Below are 22,193 nucleotides of genomic sequence, written 5' to 3' on the forward strand. Positions count from 1 at the left end.
CACATTGCAGAAAACTGTATTAAAAATGTGTGTGTTGGGATAAATTTCCACTATCAAGCCTGATTTGTTTAATAATGAAAAATTGCAAGCTGATGCGAAACTTTGGAGAACTCAAGGACTGGAAAAATGTGAAAATGAGAGAAACCAAAACTGGAAGGTTTGTTCAGCCCTATAGCTACCCCACCCACCCACCCCCCATTTCTTTTAAGGAGTGGGTCCTTTCCCCCATGCTCTATAATCTGGAAGAGTCAACAGCTCCTCACAGAATCACAGAACTGTAGAGTTGGAAGGGATCCCAGCTCAACCCCAGCAAAGCAGGAATCACAGCTACAGACCCCCTGAGAGGTTGTCATCCAGCCTCTGTTCAGACACCCCAGGCTGCAGCTGGAAAACAGCGCTAGGCCATGGCAAAAGAAGGAGCGCTGCTCATGGTCAGTTGCTGCTGTGAACGCTCCCTGCACTCCCTCGATAGTCTTCTTTCCATCGTGGAAGACCTCACCTTGAACATCAAGCAGAGCCACCACTTTAGTGCCTCCAGCTTCACAAGAATAGATGCCGGTGTCCCCCGGGAGAGCAGGCTTGATCTTCAGCTTGGCCACATTCCAGTCTTGCTCAATGACAATTCGCTGGCCGTCTGCATGAACCGCCTGCTCGTTCTTCATCCAAATGGCCTGCACAGGCCTGGAATACTGGCAGATGAATTCTGCTGTGCCATCTTCGTCCACGGCAATGTCCTGCATGGGACTGACCACTTCAATGGTTGGATCTGTCAACCGACACGTCAGGAGGGACATGTATTAGTGCATCCTTCGGGGAACGTTTACGGGCGCTCATTTTGTTTAAGCACAGTGCTCTCGGTGTGAGTGAGATGCATGAAAGCGGATGAGAAGCACCACTTAGTTTGATGAGTTTTGTGTTTGCTGGTGACATCAGCAACGAGCAGTATAGAAGCAGGTGGATTAGCTGTTAGGGAAGCTGTTGTGTTGCGTGTCCCTGGGACATTACAGTTATATCTCTGTGGGTGTGTCACTAGAAAGTGGGCTCACATTCTGATCTATAAAGGAACCCCTGACCATTAGGTCCAGTCGCAGACGACTCTGGGGTTGCGGCGCTCATCTCACTCTATAGGCCGAGGGAGCCGGCATACAGCTTCTGGGTCATGTGGCCAGCATGACTAAGCCACTTCTGGCGAACCAGAGCAGCGCACGGAAACGCCGTTTACCTTCCCGCTGGAGTGGTACCTATTTATCTACTTGCACTTGATGTGCTTTCAGACTGCTAGGTGGGCAGGAGCTGGGACTGAACAACGGGAGCTCACCCTCTCTTGGTGATTCAAACTGCCAACCCTCTGATAAGCAAGCCCTAAGCTCTGTGGTTTGGACCACAGCGCCACCCGCATCCCATTTTCTGATCTATAGACCTGCCCAAACCAAGACCTTTAATCCCACCCACCCAATCATTGGGTCTGCTGTAGTCAAGGGCTGACATAGTGTGGGATTGGCAATAATGAAGCAGCATTGACCTGAAGTGGCAACAGCCACATTGGTCAGATTAGACCTCCTTTGATGATGTCTTACAAGACAATTTTGTGGGGCATAATATTGGCTAAAAACTGAGTCCAGAGTGAGGCAAGTTGTGTCCTGGGTGAGAATGTTTCAGAAGTGACGCTGGAGTGAAAAACAGTCAGGGGTCCTCAGGGAAGAGGTGAGGTGACACAGGCTGCACTAATTGATTGGACCTTGTTTTTAATTTTAAGACTTGTCCATTTCCTTGCACGCTTAGAGCTAGACTTGGAATTGTGCAGGGATTTGGACTAAGATCCAACAGCTTACATCAATGCACAAAAACCAAACTAGAATTGTAATGTTGTGAGTTCCACAGAGGGACCAGTGCATCACCAAATAAGCATCCTTTGTGCACATGCAAGCCTGCTTATTGTTGGGAAACAGTGCATGAGAAGGAAGGAATATCCTCCTGACATCTTCTGAGAAGATCTGGCCTGGACAGAAAAGACAGGCTGATATAAAGAGAAAAGGCAAAAGGCACAGAGATAGCACTACCAGCTGAAACATAAAGAAAGTGTCTGTTAAGGGCATTAATGTAAGCATGGTTAGAATTTCACTAGTACTTTATTTTCCTGGTGAATGAAGCATGGTGCCGCCCTTGGATTCTTCATGTATTGTCCTGGATCTATCCCTTTCTACCCATTTTGCTTGATGAATGAAGTGCAGTGTAACTTGAAAGCCTGGGTTCTCTTACATCAACACAAGTTGATATAATAAAGGGAATTACTTTACTACTTGTTCATGCTGATTATTCTCTGAAAATATCTTGGGAAGCTGCCTATGATTTCACAGGAACACTTTGTGATTTCTGACTATGAACGAATTCCAGTGGGATTATTGAACTGAGACACACAACTGCTCAAGTTCTGCAACCTATGGCATGTTTCCTACAGGTGACAGCCATACCCTTAAGGACCAACGTGATTCGTGTGCAAGAGAGAGGTGTCAACTTTTCTAGTGTTTACAGCCATAAACCTCAATGGGAGTCAGTGGCATAGCGTGGGTTGTCAGCACCCGGGGCAAGGCAAGTAATTTGCCCCCCCCCCGCTGCACTGTCCCTCCCCCAGATAGTCCCTTGCTCTCTCTCTGCACCGCACCGCACGCCTGGCACCCTCCCCTCCACAGTGGGCGGCGACCCGGCGGCTCGGATAGGATTCGCACAGCCAGCACTGCAGTGAGAGAGAGTGAGCGAGCCAGGTAGGGGCAGAGAGCTGCGAGTGCGAGCGCGCCCCCCCCCAGATGTTGCGCCCGGTGCGGCCGGCCCCCCCTGCACCCCCCACGCTATGCCACTGATGGGAGTGAAATATTTAGAACTAGAAACCATAACCCTTTGTCCAGTTCCAATTTCAGCAAGAGGGGGAAATGTATGCAAACGCTTATAACAAGCCCCCCAAATTTCCACCCCAAATAAACTGGAGGGCAGCAGCAGCAGCTGCACCTGGATGCACATTCAGAACACAGCTATCAACTTTTCCCTTTTCTTGTGAGGAATCCTATTCGGAATAAGGGAATTCCCCTTAAAAAAGGGGAAGCATTGACAGTTATAATTCAGAAGTGCATGTAACTTCCAGTAGCGGTTCCTAAAAGCAGGGGCATCTGAGACACACTGTGGAATATATTGTAAACCACCCTGGGATATTAATATGAAGAGTGGCACAAAAATAAGAATTTCCCCATGTTTCCAAGACTGGGGCTGGTAAGAGCAATAGGGCGGGTTTCGTATATTCTTATTAAGGATCATTTGCCCCAGTTAGCAATGTTGCACCTGTTTTGGTTATATGGATGTGTCTTTTGCAAGGAAATTTCTAATTCAATATGTACGCTGCCAGCATTCAATCACCTCTGAAAATCTCACATTTGAATTGCCTTTTCAAGCAGTATCCTCCTGCCTAGCTGTCTACGCTATGCTTATGAGAGTCTGCAAACAACTTGGAGCTTAAAAGGAAGTTCATACTTTTCTCCTGGCCCATGGAAGGCTTTTGGAGCAACCTCTGGTGTCTCTGAATGTGCATATACGCTAGACCTTATGATGAACTAGTACTGGAAAGAACACCTGCAGTGGAACATCTTGTAAGAGGCTGGCGGATAAGCTAGTAAGATGGTGCTTACTGGTTAATGCATGCCTTCCAGTAGCCATTTTGCAGAAAGTTGTTAAGGGCCACCTGAAGCCAGAAGCGTAAGAAGCGTGTTTTGTGGGGGTGGCCCGCTGGGCAACTGCATCCAAAGCCAAAATACCTTTGATTAATAATTTAGCGGAGGATAGGAGGGGGCCCGCTCTGAAGGTCACAATTCCTGAATCATTGGGCCCCAGGTCCTTTAGGGTCAAAGTATACACTTTCCCATCTTGCACAGAGATTTCGTTCACGGGGCTGCTTTGGAGGGGAGATCCGTCCAGCCACCACTGTACGTTTTGCATGCCCGGGCGCGAGAGCTCGCAAGTGAAAGTGGCAGATTCGCCCGCAAAGACGTCCGTGTTCTTTAAACCAGAAACTATCTGCACTTCCTCTTCTGCGTAACAAAGTAAGAAAATGCATACCAAGGGAGAACACATGTGTAAACATACCGGCTTTTACGAAACTGACAACACCCACCACTTAAGAGACAAACATCATTGGGGGACTTACAAACCTAGCAATCAAGATTGATACCGAAGAACATTTCACAATTACACAGAGACACACTCAAGGCCAATGATCGAAACTCATTTATCCTGGCGAAATGGCAACTCCTGCCATGCCCACTTGTGATGCTGCCATGGGATAGTGGTCTTTGAGAACGACCTGCTGTGATTGGAAACTAGTTACAACCAAGACGTTGGTGAGCTGTAATTTGGTCTAATGTTGGCATCAAAATACCATGAGCCTGCGCCAGAACTTCAAGAAAATTCAACTTGCTGGATGCTCCATCATGTTAGGACAAAACAGATATGGGAATCCACCATACAGAGCATGCATTCATAGGACTATGGCATCTATGAGATTGTAGGGATCAGTTAACACAGATTCTTAATATAGAATCGTTCTCTTGTCACATTGACTAACTTTCTAACACTCTTCCTTGGAGGTTTTTAAGCAGAGGTTGGATGTCCATCTGTCAGTGAAGCTTTAGTTGAGATTCCTGCATTGCAGGGGGTGGACAAGATGAGCTTTGGGGTCCCTTCCAATACTACAATTCTTTGATTCTATGACGGTATAAGGAAGCTAATCTGCCCCAAACTTAAACAAGCTTAAACAAGACAGATGGGATTTTGCTTTCACACAGTCAAGCAATTGATACTTTTTGTCATAATATTGCACCCTGATATGCAAACTAGACAGAGGGACGCGGGTGGCGCTGTGGGTAAAACCTCAGCGCCTAGGACTTGCCGATTGTCAGGTTGGCGGTTCGAATCCCTGCAGCAGGGTGCGCTCCCGTTGCTCGGTCCCAGCGCCTGCCAACCTAGCAGTTCGAAAGCACCCCTGGGTGCAAATAGATAAATAGGGACCGCTTACTAGCGGGAAGGTACACGCCGTTTCCGTGTGCTGCGCTGGTGCTGGCTCGCCAGAGCAGCTTCGTCACGCTGGCCACGTGACCCGGAAGTGTCTGCGGACAGCGCTGGCCCCCGGCCTCTTAAGTGAGATGGGAGCACAACAGGACTGGCCCTTACGGGCAGGGGTACCTTTACCTTTTTTATGCAAACTAGGCAGATGTGCCAACTCTCTTGGATGTCGCCTTTGATAGGCACGTCTTAGATACACAACAAACCTTCTTCAAATGATAAGAGAATAAGTGTTCAACTATTCATCCCAATGTACATTTGTAAAAAAAAACCTTTTGACGGTTCCTTGGAACCAAACCAGATGGTAATTGTGGGAGATGCATAAACAGTTTCTTGAAGCAAGTTGAAAAGTAGCTGTGGGAAGTTGTTAATTTCATGCTGTGCATGAAATACTTAACCCTTTCTCCTTCCACTGTTACCCACTCAAAATCACACTTCTCTGCAGCTTTTCTCCCTGCAGGGGAAAAGGCACAGTGACCTTGTAGCTTCTCTCCTTCAGGTGAGAAAGCAACCAGGGGTGGGTTGATTTTGAATGGGGAAATGGCAGGAAGCAAATAGGCTATATAGTTCCTTCTCCTTTCCCCTCCCCCCCAAAAACCTCCTAATCACAACCTCCAGTTGCCAGGAGACCATTCACACCTGTATCATGAAGCATAAAATGATGCCTAGTAGTAAACTAAAAGGAGAGCTCTGGCTTTTTATTTGGCTTATATATGCTTGAAATGTTCTGCCAGTACAGAGTGGCAGTGACTACTGCTTTCATATACCTGGGACTATGCATGTGTCGTTCACACATACAGGTTTGTTACTCAACGAGCGAAGCATTGTGATGGAAACTTACATGTGTGAATGAGATCTCACACATTGAGTGCCGTAGAGAGAACTTTCATAGCACCTCACATTAATGCATGTCAAGGAAGCTAGGACACGGCATCAAGTGCTGAGCAGCCAGGTAGTAAGAGATAAAAGTGATGTGAATACATGTGTGAACCAGCTCTACCTCTTTTTCAAATAAGAACCAGTGAAGTCAGTGAAGGTCCTGTGTGAGTGTCTGGAGTCAGTTGGAGGATGGATGGCGGCTAACAGATTTAGGTTGAATCTTGACAAGACAGAAGTACTGATTTGGGTGTACAGGAGGCGGGCAGGTGTGGAGGACTCCCTGGTCCTGAATGGGGTAACTGTGCCCCTGAAGGACCAGGTGCACAGCCTGGGAGTCATTCTGGACTCACAGCTGTCCATGGAGGCGCAGGTCAATTCTGTGTCCTGGGCAGCTGTCTACCAGCTCCATCTGATACGCAGGCTGAGACCCTACCTGCCTGCAGACTGTCTTGCCAGAGTGGTGCATGCTCTAGTTATCTCTCGCTTGGACTACTGCAATACGCTCTCCGTGGGGCTACCTTTGGAGGTGACCCGGAAACTACAACTAGTCCAGAATGCAGCAGCTAGACTGGTGACTGGGAGCAGCCGCCGAGACCACATAACACCGGTCCTGAAAGACCTACATTGGCTCCTAGTACGTTTCCAAGTACAATTCAAAGGGTTGGTGCTGACCTTTAAAGCCCTAAATGGCCTCGACCCAGTATACCTGAAGGAGTGTCTCCACCCCCATTTTTCAGCCCGGACACTGAGGTCCAGCTCCGAGGGCCTTCTGGCAGTTCCCTCCCTGCGAGAAGCCAAGTTACAGGGAACCAGGCAGAGGGCCTGCTCGGTAGTGGCCCCCTCCCTGTGGAATGCCCTCCCACCAGATGTCAAAGAGAAGGAAAAACTACCAGACTTTTTTAGAAGACATCTGAAGGCAGCCCTCTTTAGGGAAGTTTTTAATGTTTAACAGACCACTGTATTTTAATGCTCTGTTGGAAGCTGCCCAGAGTGGCAGGGGAAGCCCAGCCAGATGGGCGGGGTATAAATAATAAATAATAAATAATAAATAATAAATAATAAATAATAAATAATAAATAATAAATAATAAATAATAAATAATAAATAATAAATAATAAATAATAAATAATAAATTCTAGACTCAGAGATTTAAGCAAAGCACCACCAAACCACTTTACGCACAGAATTACAATACTGTGTCTCAGCCCACATGTTGTGGTGTTGGGTGAATGTGCTGCTCTGGAAGCAGTGTGGTTTTGCTCTGCCATATGGTACGTGCAAGTTTTGGGTTACAAAATCCAGCCGTATTATGGTGAACGCACCTTGTACATAAACGGAGCCTGTCGACAGCTCGTCTCCTGTGCTACAAGTGTAGGGGCCACAATCTTCGGGCTCCAGATTGTGAATGATCAGCTCAATGCTTGTGCCTCTCTGCCGCATCTCATACTTGGCACTAGGCTGAAGGACGATGGCTCCTTTCCTCCACTCCACAGGAGCGTCAGGTTTTGAGATCTCGCAGCGCAGGACGGCCTTTCCACCTGCTTCTGATTCCACGTTCTGCAATTCTTCTTTGAAGAGCACTGGCAGAACTGCAGGGAAGAGAGAATCAGGGCAGTGGTCTATCAAAACGGAGGGCTTGGACGCACAAGTGGACTGGGAAAGATCTGTGGGTGTAGATTATGGTTTTAATTAATGTAGCATAAGAAACTCTGGCAAGATGCCCACGCCAGCTTCTGTGGGCTTTTGCAGTGATGCCATCTATGGCAACACTGTCAGAGATGAGATAGGTAAAGGTATATGGATATATATTTAAAAACAGGGTGTGGCATGGCCAGTTCTGGTTGCGCCCACAGGATTATGAGCACTGCCCAGCTACCACTGATTTCAAAATCCATACTAAGATCCCACAGGTTGTTAAGACTGGGAGAAGAAAGTAAGGAATGAGGTACATGTGGCCAAACCATTATCTAGCTTCTGGCAGTTGTTCTGAGGTTTAATCAGAGTATACTAAAAGGTTTCTCCAGAGTTTCATTCATATGGAAAATGAAATTGTTACACCAACCGTTAGCCACAGACATGGCAGAATTGGTCTGTAGGCGGCAGCGGAAGGGGGCACCAGGAGGGGGCAAGGGGACAGTTGCCAGCCCCCTCCCAATGAATCATAACCCACAGAGTCCCAGTTTTCACTTTTTTTCTTCTTTCTGCTGTCCCACTTTTGGTTGTTAGTACCTTTATAAGTACTACACGGGTGGCGCTGTGGGTTAAACCACAGAGCCTAGGACTTGCTGATCAGAAGGTCAGCGGTTCAAATCCCCGCGATGGGGTGTGCTCCCGTTGCTCAGTCCCAGCTCCTGCCAACCTAGCAGTTCGAAAGCACGTCAAAGTTCAAGTAGATAAATAGGTACCACTCTGGCGGGAAGGTAAACGGCATTTCCGTGTGCTGCTCTGGTTCACCAGAAGCCACATGACCCGGAAGCTGTACACTGTACAGCTGTACACTGGCTCTCTAGGCCAATAAAGTGAGATGAGCGCTGCAATCCCAGAGTCGGTTATGACTGGACCTAATGGTCAGGGGTCCCTTTACCTTTACCTTTACAAGAGTTTTCCTGCTTGTTTTTTCCTGATATTACATTGTAGATTTTGTATGTTCTTTTTCTCACAGTCCCTCTCTCTCTCTCTCTTTCCCTCTCTCTCTCTAGCATTTGTAGAACCTGGGATATGAGGCAACATGTACAGGCACTATTCTGACCATTTTTCTGTGAGTCAGTAGCCTGCTCCCTGCAGGATACGCTCCCACTGTAGCTTTCCTACCAATCCTACCAATGATGGTAGTGATGCAAGACAAACACTTGTTACATCTCTGGAGTGGAACTATTGATAAAAAAATGCACACCCCTCCAGGCCACAAAGGCAAGCATGCAGAAGGACTGGGAACAAGCCCAAGCTTCTCCTACCTTTGACTTTCACGCTGGCTGTTGTCTGTTGGTCTCCTGAATCGCAGGTATATTCCCCAGCATCCTGAGCTTCCACATCATAGATGAGGAGCTCTGCAAAGTTCCCTTCCTGCCTGAGCTCATACTTGTCGCTGGACTGTAGCACCACTTTCCCTTTCTTCCAGGCCACCGGGGCCAAAGGCTTGGACAGCTCACAGCGCAAGGACACTGTGTTCCCTGTCTCAACCTCTTTGTTTTGGAGACCACGTTTGAAAAGGACAGGGAGAGCTGGAAGGCAAGAGAACTCTTATCTGAGAGAGTCATTATGATCTTTCTTAATCATGCCTCCTTCTGGCTCAGAATAGGAATAGCAGTCGCATTTCATTTTTTAAAAAAATGATTTGTTGATGTGTTTCTGTTTTTAATGGGACGCGGGTGGCGCTGTGGGTTAAACCACAGAGCCTAGGACTTGCCAATCAGAAGGTTGGCGGTTCGAATCCTGCAATGGGGTGAGCTCCCGTTGCTCGGTCCCTGCTCCTGCCCACCTAGCAGTTCGAAAGCACATCAAAGTGCAAGTAGATAAATAGGTACCGCTCCGGCAGGACGGTAAACAGCGTTTCCATGCGCTGCTCTGGTTCGCCAGAAGCGGGTTAGTCATGCTGGCCACATGACCCGGAAGCTGTACGCCGGCTCCCTCAGCCAATAAAGTGAGATGAGCGCCGCAACCCCAGAGTCGGTCACGACTGGACCTAATGGTCAGGGGTCCCTTTACCTTTACCTTCTGTTTTTAATAGCATTTGCCATAGCTGTTCTTAGTTTATATAAGTGATGGCTTTTGGGGCTGCCTAGAAAACATCTCTCACGTGGCAAGCTATATAAATGCAGTATATGGATAAATAAATGCCCCGATTTCACTAGCATTTTGAGATACAAAAGGGGTGCGTGCTGAGTCAAGAACCTTTGGGCCAAATGCTCTCAACACCCAACAACAACAACAACAACAATTTATTATTTATACCCCGCCCATCTGGCTGGGTTTCCCCAGCCACTCTGGGTGGCTTCCAACAGAATATTAAAATACAATAACCTATTAAACATTAAAAGCTTCCCTAAAGCCCTAGTACACAAAAATACAAAACATAACGGTTGACCTCTTTCCTCTCATCTCTGTAAAGTACTAGCTTAAAGGGAAAAGCTGTCTGGAGCAACCTCCAAAAGTAGTGATGCCACCCAAAAAATTGTCTAAGCTGAAATTTTATGCCGGTCTGGAAGCTCTTTCCCAGGCAAGCACCTGCAGGCTTTCAGAAGAAGCCTAAATCATTGTTGTAAGATTAGAATAAAATTCCGGGGAGAGACCTGAACATTCCTCAGTTGCAGCCAGATTGCGATCAAGGCAGAATTTGCTATGAATTTTGCGGTTTGTCTGCAGGCAAGACATCTGAGGAACTTCAAGGGAAATCATAAAGGGTTTGGTGAGCCCAGAGTCCAGGCATAAAAGTTACTGCAATCATTTTCAGTAGTGCTTTCCTGTGTGCAATATACTTCACAATTATTTTTTTCATTTCTCCCAGCAACCTGAGGACAACTTCACACTTTAATGCTGTTAGACTAAAGCAGAGGTGGGCAAACTCTCGCCCGTGGGTTAATTTCTGCCTGCCAGGGGTTCCAGTTTGGTTCATGAGGCCAGATTCTCAGCTGATGGGCAGGATATGGGGTTCAATCCTGTGCTGGCTGCATGCAACAGTTCTCCATAGGGAACTGGCACACACAGTCAATGCAGAGGAATTCAGGTCGCCATCATCAGCTCAGTCTGGCAAGATTCAATACAGGCTTATCCCTGATCAGGAAAGGTTTTGTTTTTATTTTGTTTTTGTACTGTTTAAAAATACCTTTTATTAAGTTTTCAAAAGCAAAATCAAATAAGAACATAAGTCAAATTTCCAAAAACAAAGTCCAATTAAACATAAACTCTTACATCCAGCATCTTAATGTTTTCTTATTTACACTGCGCTTTGTCGCGCTCAGACTTCCTTCCTTCCCAGCTCTGGCTTTCACAAATTAGCAGCTACTCCTACAGATTCTGATTTACCCTCCACCCACATCACAAGATTTAAGTTAATCCTGCTACAGTTTTTAAACTTCTACAATTATTCCGTATATACACAACAAATTTATTCCACTCCTCTTCAAACTTTGTTACTTTTTGATGTCTAATCTTATTAGTCATTTTCGCCAACTCCGCATATTCAACCATCTTCACTTGCCACTCCATGCCGGTATCAGGAAAGGTTTTCTACCGTAGTCACTGCTGTAACAAAACTTAGCTTTTTCAGGGAGTTCAGGGCCCTTCCTGGTGGCAAAAGGATTTTCACTGAACCCCCTTTAAAAATCAAGGCTTCTTCCCCACACTGCTGTGAGCTGCTTCAGAAATGAGATGCTTCAGGACTCCAGAGCACTAAATCACCAGATGCCATTTTGTCCTCAGATGATTGACAGGTGGACAGTCCCACCCACCTGTTAAATCTGGCGCAATCCTAATAAAGAACTGCTCCATGGAGCAAAAAAAGGTTCCCCACGCCTGTTAGTCATAAACTCCAAAGAGCGGTTCTTACCTTTAACCTTTAACCTAGCTGTGGTCTTCTTGTCTGCTGTGCTGCAGCTGTATTCTCCTGAATCTTCAGGGACCGCGGTCCGGATGATCAAACTGTGGGCAGTTCCTTCTACTTTAATTTCAATCTTCTGGCTGGGCTGGACTGTGGACGAACCCTTCTTCCATTCCACATGGACATTGGGTTTGGAAAGGTCGCAGCGGAAGATAGCTGTGGCGTTCTCATCTACTTCCATATTCTCCAGCTGCTTTATGAAGATTACTGGAGCAGCTGTACATAGGGAAAAACAAAGCCTTGGCTGGAATGGTATGTATATGCATAGGTGTGTGTGTGTGTACACACAAACAAACACAATTTGAACCCATGTTTCATTGTTAATGCAGCCTCAGAGTGAGGAACAGCATTCAAATACAATAAAACAATATTCGTTTAAATGCAACTTAAGCCTGTAAGATACTAATATAACCACTTCAGCGAAACGAGAGGTACCACTTTAGTTAAATGCTTGGATGAATAATCATGCTTTTACCTGGTGTCAAAACTCCATTACCATAGATACCAATGGTGCCTGATAAGGGTGGTCATTCTAAAGTATGGGTACCACTACTGAGAATGTCCCGCCAGGGGTTATCACATACCATTATTTCAGAGAACTGTGACACAGTGAGAAGAGCTTCATCCCCCGATGGGCTGCTTAATTGTTCAGCAAGCATAAAAAATTAATTACTTTTGCACTATTCCCAGGGGAGAAAAATATTTTTTTCTGGAAAAAATAATAATAGAGGGCTCAAACTGTCCAACATCTAATTAGGACATCTTCCCTGGCTGTAAAACCTTTTATCTAACAAATCCTCTGTGAGTACTGTAATGATTATTTTGCTTGGTTGCATTGTTTTGTACATATTTTTAAGATAGAGAGATGTGGGAAATAAATATTTTTATTTCCCAAATCTCTCTATTTGTAAAATAACATTTTTCCGGGTATAACACACCCCATGTATAAGATAACCCCTATTTTTTTGAACCCAAAATTAAGAAAATAAGTTGTTTAGCTTTTTTTGGGGGGGGTGAGGGAGGTCACTTCCGCCAATCGCTCACCCGCCTGCCTGCCACTGTTGATCGCTTGCCACAGCCACTGCCGATGGCACACCTCACCGCAGCCGCCAATTGTCTGCCCGCTCGCTGCCACCAAGAGCCCACCTGCCCACTTCCTGCAGCCGCCAATTGCCTGCCTGCCTCGTTATAGCCGCCAATCGCCTGCCCAATTGCCACAGCCAATCGCCAGCAGGCCTTGCCGCAGCCACCAATCACCTGCCCAATCGCAACTGCCAATCACCTGCTTGCTGCTGCCATTAATCACACGTCCCCCCTCTGCATTCACTATCCATGTATAAGACAAAGCCCAATTTTTGCCTTCTTTTTTTTTAGCAAAAAGCATCGTCTTATACACAGAAAAATACGGTATGTACAAAACAATGCAACCAAATACACACACACACACACACACACACACACAAATAATAATCATTAAAATAATTCTTAAAAAACATCACTACCCACAGAGGTTTCATTAGATAAAATCATTATAGTAGCCTCACTTAAGCACAGTAGTCCTGGGACCTTGCATCGCTGCTTCTCACCCCCAATATTCACCTCAAAGGAACCCCAGGGTTTGCACTTAGAATACAGAGATCTCTGATTTGAGTAGACAAGCACATTTTTCGATCAACAGGTCTAAGTTTCTTCTGACAGACACAACTGGGTATTGTAGGATCCAGATTATTTTGACAGAAGGGAGAGCTCTCCCTCTAAAGGACTGGCTTACTTGTGCTGCTCAATGAGCTGGGTCTCATTTGCAAAAAAATGGTGGACCAGTTTGAGGGTCAATAACATAGATCCCCCTATAAAGAGTTCGCTCACTTACGTTGCACGGTGAGCTGGGCCTCAGAAGAATTCTGTCCCACTTTGAAAGTGACGGAGCCGGAGTCTTCGAGCGTCACCTTCCGGAGGGTGAGCGTGTGAACTTTCCCTTGAACCTCAATCTCGTTCATTTCGTTGGACTGAAGAGGCACCCCGCTCAGACTCCATTCCACGTCCTTTGCCTTCTCCCGAGAGACCTTGCACTGGAACACGGCATCTTCGTTTTCGTACAAGGTGATATCTTTCAGTGCCTCCACTATGGTGGCTGGCGCTTCTAAAATTAAAGCAGGAAGATATATTTTTTCCCCCAGTTCCTTTTTTCTTTCCATATCTCTTGCTACACTATTCACAAGCACCTGTTAAATGTGGTCTCTGATATTCATCAGCTGCAGGCAACAGATCAGTAACCACGACTTGGCTGCTTAGTGCACCCCTTTGCCATTAAAACTGAAAAAAGAACCCATGGAAACAATAGGAATGGGTGAATCTGTCTATTTCATTATCATTTTCTTATTTTTCCTGAAAAGTAGGTGGGTTCCCGTGAGGCAAGACACAGCAAGCACATTTATTAAACTACATAACTGGGAAACAGGGGGGAAACAACTGCTTATATATATTCCTGAAAGCCTGGGCCACTCCCACTCCCAACATGATTGGCTATCTAAACTTCCAAGCTGCGAATCACGACTCAGAGTTCAAGGGCCAATGGCAGAGGCCCAAATCCTGAAATATTCTGTGACTGGACATCATGTATCAAATCAGAACACAGAAGCTCAGAAGCTCAGAATCCTTAGTCCAGACTCAAACCCAGGCACTGACCACTGAATACATAATATTACCCATCTTAAGTTCAGTTCCCCTCATTAGTTTGTGCTTTTTTTAAAGGTTCTTGTGAAAATAAAGCAGCATTTTAATGTGAATTTCTCCTAATAGATACATTTTGTATGCAATTTTGCCTGCTTTACATGTATCAAAGCCATTTCACAAATGTAATCAAATTTTGCATGTTATTTTCAGCATGCTTGACCCTAGTAGATGTATTTTTGAACAAATTACATGGCTGGGGAACGGCATTGCCAAATTAAGAGTATGCATTTTAAAGAATGAAGTGTTCCAGTTCGCATATTGTTTCGGAAATTGAGAATTAGTTAAGTCTGCCTTTAAATGTGAACTGAATTGAGCTTCTCCCCTGGATTATGCTGAATTAGATAAATTAACAGGCAGGATTCAAAATCTGCGGGAACAGAGATTCTTAGAAGACTGGAGTAAATATTTGAACTATTTGAAAAGCAATTGTAATAAACAGATTACGCTAGTAGGACTGCATGAAGTTCTGTAAGGAGGACTATTTGAAATATTGCAAGAAAGATTGTGATGAGAATTATTCGTTAAGATAATTAAAAGTAATAGAGAAATTAAGAAATGCAGAACAAGTGATAAAGAATGGAAAATCTTCAGAAGTAGTTGACGGAAGTCTAAAATATTGTATAAGATAAGAAGTTATGTTAAATGATCATTGGAAATGATATGTTAAAAAACCCAATAAAAGTGTGTGTGTGTGTGTGTGTGTATGAATTGAGCTTCTCCCCAACCTCTATTTTGTTATAGTGCCTTGTTCGTCTTTTCCCTTTTCAATTTTATGTTACTTACGCTCTGTGTCTTTGTGGGTTAAACCACAGAGCCTAGGACTTGCCGATCAGAAGGCCGGCGTTTTGAATCCCAACAACGGGGTGAGCTCCCATTGCTCTGCCAACCTAGCAGTTCGAAAGCACGTCAAAGTGCAAGTAGATAAATAGGTACCGCTCTGGCGGGAAGGTAAACGGCGTTTCCGTGCGCTGCTCTGGTTCGCCAAAAGTGGCTTAGTCATGCTGGCCACATGACCCAGAAGCTGTACGCCGGCTCCCTCGGCCAGTAAAGCAAGATGAGCGGAGCAACCCCAGAGTCAGCCACGACTGGACCTAATGGTCAGGGGCCCCTTTACTTTACCTTTAAGCTGCTAAGAGGCTTTTTTTGCATAGCAAGTAACCAATAAGTCAGCAAGTGACAAATAAGTCATCATCTCTCAGGAGACTAAGAGGAGATATGAGAGCCATCTTCAACTGTCTCAAGGGCTGTCTCATGGAAGATGGAGCAAGCTTGTTATCTCCTGCTCTGGAGGGGTAGGACTCAAACCAATGGATTCAAGTTACAAGAAAGTTATTAAACATCAGGGAGGAAATTCTAACAGTAAGAACTGTTTGAGAGTGGAACGGACTCCTTCAGAAGGTGGTGGACTCTCCTTCCTTGGAGGTTTTGAAGCAGGGGTTGGATGGCCACCTGTCATGGTCGCTTCAGCTGAGATTCCTGCATTGCAGAGGGTTGGGACTAGATGACCCTTGAGATCCCTTCCAGCGATTCTATGATTCTCCAAAAGAACGTCTGAGGCCTTACCGTTCACCAGCAGAGAAGCAGTGGTCTCCTGGTCTCCCGTGTCACAGCTGTATACTCCTGCATCATCGGCAGTCAGCTCAGAAACAATCAGCTCCACCACGGTGCCTACTTGCTTCATGGTGTGCTTGCCAGTGGACCTCAGGAGGGACCTATCCTTTTTCCACTTCACAGGTGCACCACCTTTCGAGATCTCGCAGCGCAAGGTGACTGTGCCGCCCTCTACCGCCTCCTGATTCTCAAGCAGGTGAACGAAAAGTACTGGCAAAGCTATAAAAGGACAGAAATGGGAAAGGGAGAGAAAATGATGCAGGGTGGTTCATAACATTAACCAAAGGTGCCTCAAAAGTAACACATTTATGGCAGCTGAACTTTGTTACCTGTGTCATTTTTTGTTTTGTTTTATACATATAGATGAAATTGTTTTTGCACAAAAAATTATAATCTTGAGAAAATTAATGGGGTGGGATTTCAATGTGGATATTTAATGTTCCAGGCCAAGGGGAGTAGATTGCGTAACACTTTGGTAATTTTTTGCCTTATGTGTGGAAGTGGTGCTTCTGAATTCACCAGCCCATAGTTTGTTCGTTGAACATTAATTAATGTTGGGGAATAGTGACAGAGTTACAAGAGACAGTAGAGACACAGGCTGTGTGTGTTGGAATGTAGTAGCCAAAATATTGGCTGCAGACCTCTAATATATTTTAATGTATCAGTTGCTTCTTCATTTATTGAAAAAATGCATAGAAACGTATAGAATATTTTAAAGAGAGACCCAAATATTTAAAACTAGAAGGACATGGGGGTGCAATTAACCAGCCCAAGCTAAACTTAAATTCCAATGATATCACCGCACTTAACTCTCCCACTTGGGGCCAGTGGGACAGAGATGGCTTAAGAGTTTGGTTGGGTTGTATCCAGCAGATGGAGACCCTGCACTTTTATGAGGAAGTATCTGGTTATTAGGGATGCGGGTGGCGCTGTGGGTTAAGCAACAGAGACTAGGACTTGCCGATCAAAAGGTGAGCGGTTCGAATCCCCGTGATGGGGTGAGCTCCCGTTGTTCAGTCCCAGATCCTGCCAACCTAGCTGTTCGAAAGCACGTCAAAGTGCAAGTAGATAAATAGGTACCGCTCTGGTGGGAAGGTAAATGGTGTTTCTATGCACTGCTCTGGTTCAGCAGAAGCGGCTTAGTCGTGCTTGCCACATGACCCGGAAGCTGTATGCCGGCTCCCTCAGCCAGTAAAGCGAGATGAGCACCGCAACCCCAGAGTCGTCCGCGACTGGACCTAATGGTCAGGGGTCCCTGTACCTTTACCTATTTGGTTATTAAAACAGCTTGCCAGTGTTCACTAAGCAAAGGCATAGCCTAACAAGTCCCACTGGGTGGGGAATTCCATAGCAGAGGGACTGGCTGCCCTCAACAACGGCCAACCCCGTTCCCTCCTCCTTTGGTGGACAGGGTACACATGTGGCCCAAGCTATTCAGGATTTGAAAGAAAATAACCATCACCTCGTGCTGAGCCCAGGAGCCAATGCAGTCAAGCTAACTTGGGCATAACATGCTCTCCAGGGTCTGCTCATTGATATTCCAATAATAATAATAATTTTTATTTATACCCTGCCCTCCCCAGCCAATTGTATAAAACAATCAATTAAAATACAACTTAAAAACAAGATTAAAATACAGCATTAAAATGCAGCCTCATTTCAGTAGAAACTCAAATCAAAAACTTTTTGGGGATGAAAACGTCAAATCTTCATCAAGGCCAGCTATCCAGACTGGTCCTATGTGGGCCTGAAAAAAGCCAGGAAAGTCCCCAAATAGGAGTTCCATCACAGAAGGAGAAGGGAAAAAGGGAAGAGGGGAAGGGGATCAAGTTGATTCCAAGCCAAAGGCCAGGCGGAAAAACTCTGTCTTACAGGCCCTGCAGAAAGAAATCAGACCAGTCCCAGCAGCAGCAAAATTTAAGGAAATGTACTCCTCCTCACCTTTGATAAGCACTGATGCTGTGGTCTGCTGGTCCCCAGAGTCACAGGTGTAGTTCCCAGAGTCCTCTGGCTGCGCATTGTGAATAAGAAGCTCAACAGTGGAGCCTTTTTGCCTCATCTCGTACTTGTCACTGGCTCGCAGTCGGACTGAGCCTCTGCTCCACTTCACGGGCACGTCAGGTTTGGAGAGCTTGGCAAGGAGGGTGACCACTGAGCCTTCCTCGACCTCCTGGCTCTCAAGCTGGGCTTCAAAAAGGGCTGGGAGAGCTGAGGGCCATATGGAAGGAACGAGATGATTGTGAGTTGAAGGCAAATGGTCATTTGGGCATTTGTAATGCAGACCATCATCAGGAGAGACAGACTGGCAATTGCTCTTGAGCATAATGTTCTTGATAAAAGTTTTCAGCAAATGCCCAAAAACTAAGAATAGGCCTTCCTTCACTTGTAGAGGAAGTGAATTCTATAGAACTTGGTGCTGCTCAAAGCACATGCTCGCATTCGTTTATTTTATTACATCTATAGAAATATTATTATTATTTCTTGCATTTGTATAACACCCATCATTCACAGATCTCAGGGTGGTTCACAACATAAAATTGCAATATAAAGACTGTTATGTTCTGAGTTGAATAGGATCTAAATTGCAGCAGTCTGATTGGTCCTAGAACAATAGGATTCAGAATGCAGCAGTCTGATTGGTCTGCAGGAGCCACCCAATCCAACTCCAGGTGGAAGTGAATCAGCGACGTGATTGGCCTACAGGAGAATCCCGGAATGAGCCAATCACGTGCGGCCCATTGTGTAAATAATGTATATAAAGCAGACAGTTCGGGAAATCTTCCATTCCTCACTACTATGAGCTGAATAAAGAGCATGAAATCCACACTCGACTCAGAGCATTTTTCAAAAACCATCCTTATCTTCCAGTGAGCTCAAGAGGATGGATGCCTGTTTCTCCACCTCCCCATTTCATCCTCACAGCAACCCTGTGATGTAGGTTAGGCTAAGAAATGGTGACTGGCCCAAGGTCACCCAGTGAGCTTCATGGCTGGGTGGGAATTTGAACCCTAGTCTCCCAGTTCGTAGTCCAACACTCTAACCAATACACCACACTGGCTCCTAAATCACAGTGCAATGTTGCTTCAGGGTAAGCTATGCTACATCCATAGATCTAAATGACAAGGGCAGGATGCAATGGTAAGAGGAGGCTTCTCAGAAACTATGTACTAGTAGTTTAGTATTTGTAGATGTGTCTACATTGACTAGCCTTTTATAGTTATTCATACACTATAAAGCTTATAGGGATGCGGGGGGCGCTGTGGGTTAAACCACAGAGCCTAGGACTTGCCGATCAGAAGGTCGGCGGTTCGAATCCCCACGATGGGGTGAGCTCCCATTGCGCGGTCCCAGCTCCTGCCAACCTAGCAGTTCAAAAGCATGTCAAAGTGCAAGTAGATAAATAGGTACCACTCTGGCGGGAAGGTAAACAGCGTTTCTGTGCTCTGCTCTGGTTCGCCAGAAGCGGCTTAGTCATGCTGGCCCCATGACCCGGAAGCTGTATGCGGCTACCTCAGCCAGTAAAGCAAGATGAGCGCCACAACCCCAGAGTCAGCCATGACTGGACCTAATGGTCAGGGGTCTCTTTACCTTTACCTTTATAAAGCTTATAGCTGACAGGTTCTCATCAGCGCAGGGCTCTGATAACCTGAATGGTAACGGTTAAGAAGAATAGCTAGCATCCAAGGCCAGTTAAGGCCTTTAATCTAGAATGAAAGACAATCAGGAACGAATAATTTGCAGTACAGATCCTAGGACCTGTTGACTTAATAAAACCCCTACCTTCAACGGAGATGGTTGCTGTGGTTTTCTGGTTCCCAATGTCACAGGTGTATTTGCCAGAGTCCTCTGGTTTTAAATTGTGTATCTTTAAGGTGAGTACTGTTCCTTCTTGCTGAATTTCATACTTGGAACTTGGAGAAATCACTTGGGCTCCCTTCTTCCATGTCGCCGATACGCCAGGCTGGGAGACTTCGCATTTCAAGATGGCCGTACTGTCCTCTTGCAACTCTTTGTTGGCCAGCTCCTCTTTAAATGTGGGGAGTGGTGCTAAAACAACAAAATATGAATAGTATTTTAGAAAACTGATAGAGGGGCTAGCAGAAAATATGACCCAGTTGCCTCCTAGTGCCTTAAAGCAGGTTCCAGGCTCGTGTGATGAATTTTGCAGATTCAGAAATCATCTCATGTTCTTCTTAAAGGTAAAGGTAAAGGTACCCCTGCCTGTACGGGCCAGTCTTGACAGACTCTAGGGTTGTGCGCCCATCTCACTCAAGAGGCCGGGGGCCAGCGCTGTCCGCAGACACTTCCGGGTCACGTGGCCAGCGTGACATCGCTGCTCTGGCGAGCCAGAGCCGCACACGGAAACGCCGTTTACCTTCCCGCTAGTAAGCGGTCCCTATTTATCTACTTGCACCCGGGAGTGCTTTCGAACTGCTAGGTTGGCAGGCGCTGGGACCGAACGACGGGAGCGCACCCCACCGCAGGGATTCGAACTGCCAACCTTTCGATCGGCAAGCCCTAGGCGCTGAGGCTTTTACCCACAGCGCCACCCGCGTCCCTCATGTTGTTCTTAGTCTGTTTTATTTAAACTTAAGGTAAAGGTAAAGGGACCCCTGACCATTAGGTTCAGTCGTGGCCGATTCTGGGGTTGTGGCGCTCATCTCGCTTTATTGGCCGAGGGAGCCAGCGTACAGCTTCTGGGTCATGTGGCCAGCAGGACTAAGCCGCTTCTGGCGAACCAGAGCAGTGCACGGAAACACCGTTTACCTTCCCGCCAGAGCGGTACCTATTTATCTACTTGCACTTTGACATGCTGTCGAACTGCTAGGTTGGCAGGAGCAGGGACCGAGCAACGGGAGCTCACCCTGTGGTGGGGATTCGAACCGCCGACCTTCTGATCAGCAAGTCCTAGGCTCTGTGGTTTAACCCACTGCGCCACCCGCATCCCTTTTATTTAAACTTATTGCACAACAAATACATTCAGCCTTGCGTGATCGCAATGCTCATTACAATACAAATTATTTTTCTTGCACTTCTTTCACATGTACTGATCTGTTTCTTTTTCCTTAGTCTTATGCAGCCTGTCTTGTGGAATTATGACTTCCTGTCTCATAATATTTTACAGCAGTAACCGGAAGCCGATTGTGCTAAAAAATATAGATATATTTTCTCCCTTCTGCCAATCACAAAGACAGGCTCAAGATATAACATAGTTGGCTTGCCTAGTAGTTTTGTCACAATGCCCCTCGTAGGATTACCTTTCACTTTGAGCTGTGCTGTGGAGGTATATGGTCCAACCCGGAAGGTGACAGTGCCTGAATCTTGCTGGGTCACCTTCTTCAGCTGCAATATGTGGACCCTGCCTTTTTCGACGGAGATCTTGTTCATCTCATTGCTCTGGAGAGAGGCGTCCTGAAGCTTCCACTCCACATCCTTCGCATTGTCGTGGGAGACCTTACACTCAAAGGTCACATCTTCATCCTCAAAGACCTCCGTGTTCTTCAGCCCCCTAATGATGGTGATGTCAAGTCCTGCAAGTGTCAGCAATGGTGGAAAGTGAGGGAACAAAGTTCTTATAGGTTAGACCATCACAATTTGATCCAGCCAGTGCTTTGTTCTCTGTAACTATCCTACAAGCCAGGCATGCATATTTCTTTTATTAAACAATGCAGTGGTACCTCTGGTTACAAACTTAATTAGTTCCGGAGGTCCGTCCTTAACCTGAAACCGTTCTTAACCTGAGGTACCACTTTAGCTAATGGGGCCTCCCGTTGCCGCCACACCACCGCCATATGATTTCTGTTCTCATCCTGAGGTAAAGTTCTTAACTCGAGGTACTACTTCCAGGTTAGCGGAATCTGCAACCCGAAGTGTTTGTAACCTGAGGTGTTTGTAACCCGAGGTACCACTGTATCGATACAGGATATTGATTGAGTGTAGGAAAACCTCTAAGTGCTTTCCAAGAAATGTTTAAATTAACAATTGAAAAAGCAGTTGAAAACAATTTAAAATGCTTTAAAATAATTAGCAGTAAAAAAAAGATTATAATGCGTCAAAATCTACCGTATTTTTCGCCCTATAGGATGCACTTTTTTCCCTCCAAAAATGAAGGGGAAATGTGTGTGCATCCTATCGGGCGAATGCAGGCTTTCGCTGAAGCCTGGAGAGCGAGAGGGGTCAGTGCGTACCGACCCCTCTCGCTCTCCAGGCTTCAGGAGCGCCCCAGCGCCAGCCCCACAAGGTCGGGGAACAGCGGGGAGGCGGAACACCG

At 46.0% G+C, this 22,193-nt stretch overlaps 1 protein-coding gene across 1 annotated transcript in view; it reads right to left on the reverse strand.

The window, feature by feature from the left end:
- Positions 1-22,193, reverse strand: part of OBSCN (obscurin, cytoskeletal calmodulin and titin-interacting RhoGEF) — a 263,533-nt gene that overhangs the window by 124,914 nt on the left and 116,426 nt on the right. Inside the window, exons 51-60 of the mRNA XM_083405850.1 lie at positions 21,181-21,453; positions 19,703-19,969; positions 17,864-18,130; positions 15,875-16,141; positions 13,449-13,718; positions 11,528-11,794; positions 8,937-9,203; positions 7,305-7,571; positions 3,801-4,073; positions 500-766 (exon numbers count right to left, since the gene is read on the reverse strand). Of these exons, the coding sequence (XP_083261976.1) occupies positions 500-766; positions 3,801-4,073; positions 7,305-7,571; positions 8,937-9,203; positions 11,528-11,794; positions 13,449-13,718; positions 15,875-16,141; positions 17,864-18,130; positions 19,703-19,969; positions 21,181-21,453 (2,685 nt within the window). The remainder of the gene's footprint in view (positions 1-499; positions 767-3,800; positions 4,074-7,304; positions 7,572-8,936; positions 9,204-11,527; positions 11,795-13,448; positions 13,719-15,874; positions 16,142-17,863; positions 18,131-19,702; positions 19,970-21,180; positions 21,454-22,193) is intronic.

Source organism: Podarcis tiliguerta, assembly GCF_965153285.1.
Source record: "Podarcis tiliguerta genome assembly, chromosome: 12".
Taxonomy (NCBI): Eukaryota; Metazoa; Chordata; class Lepidosauria; order Squamata; family Lacertidae; genus Podarcis; species Podarcis tiliguerta.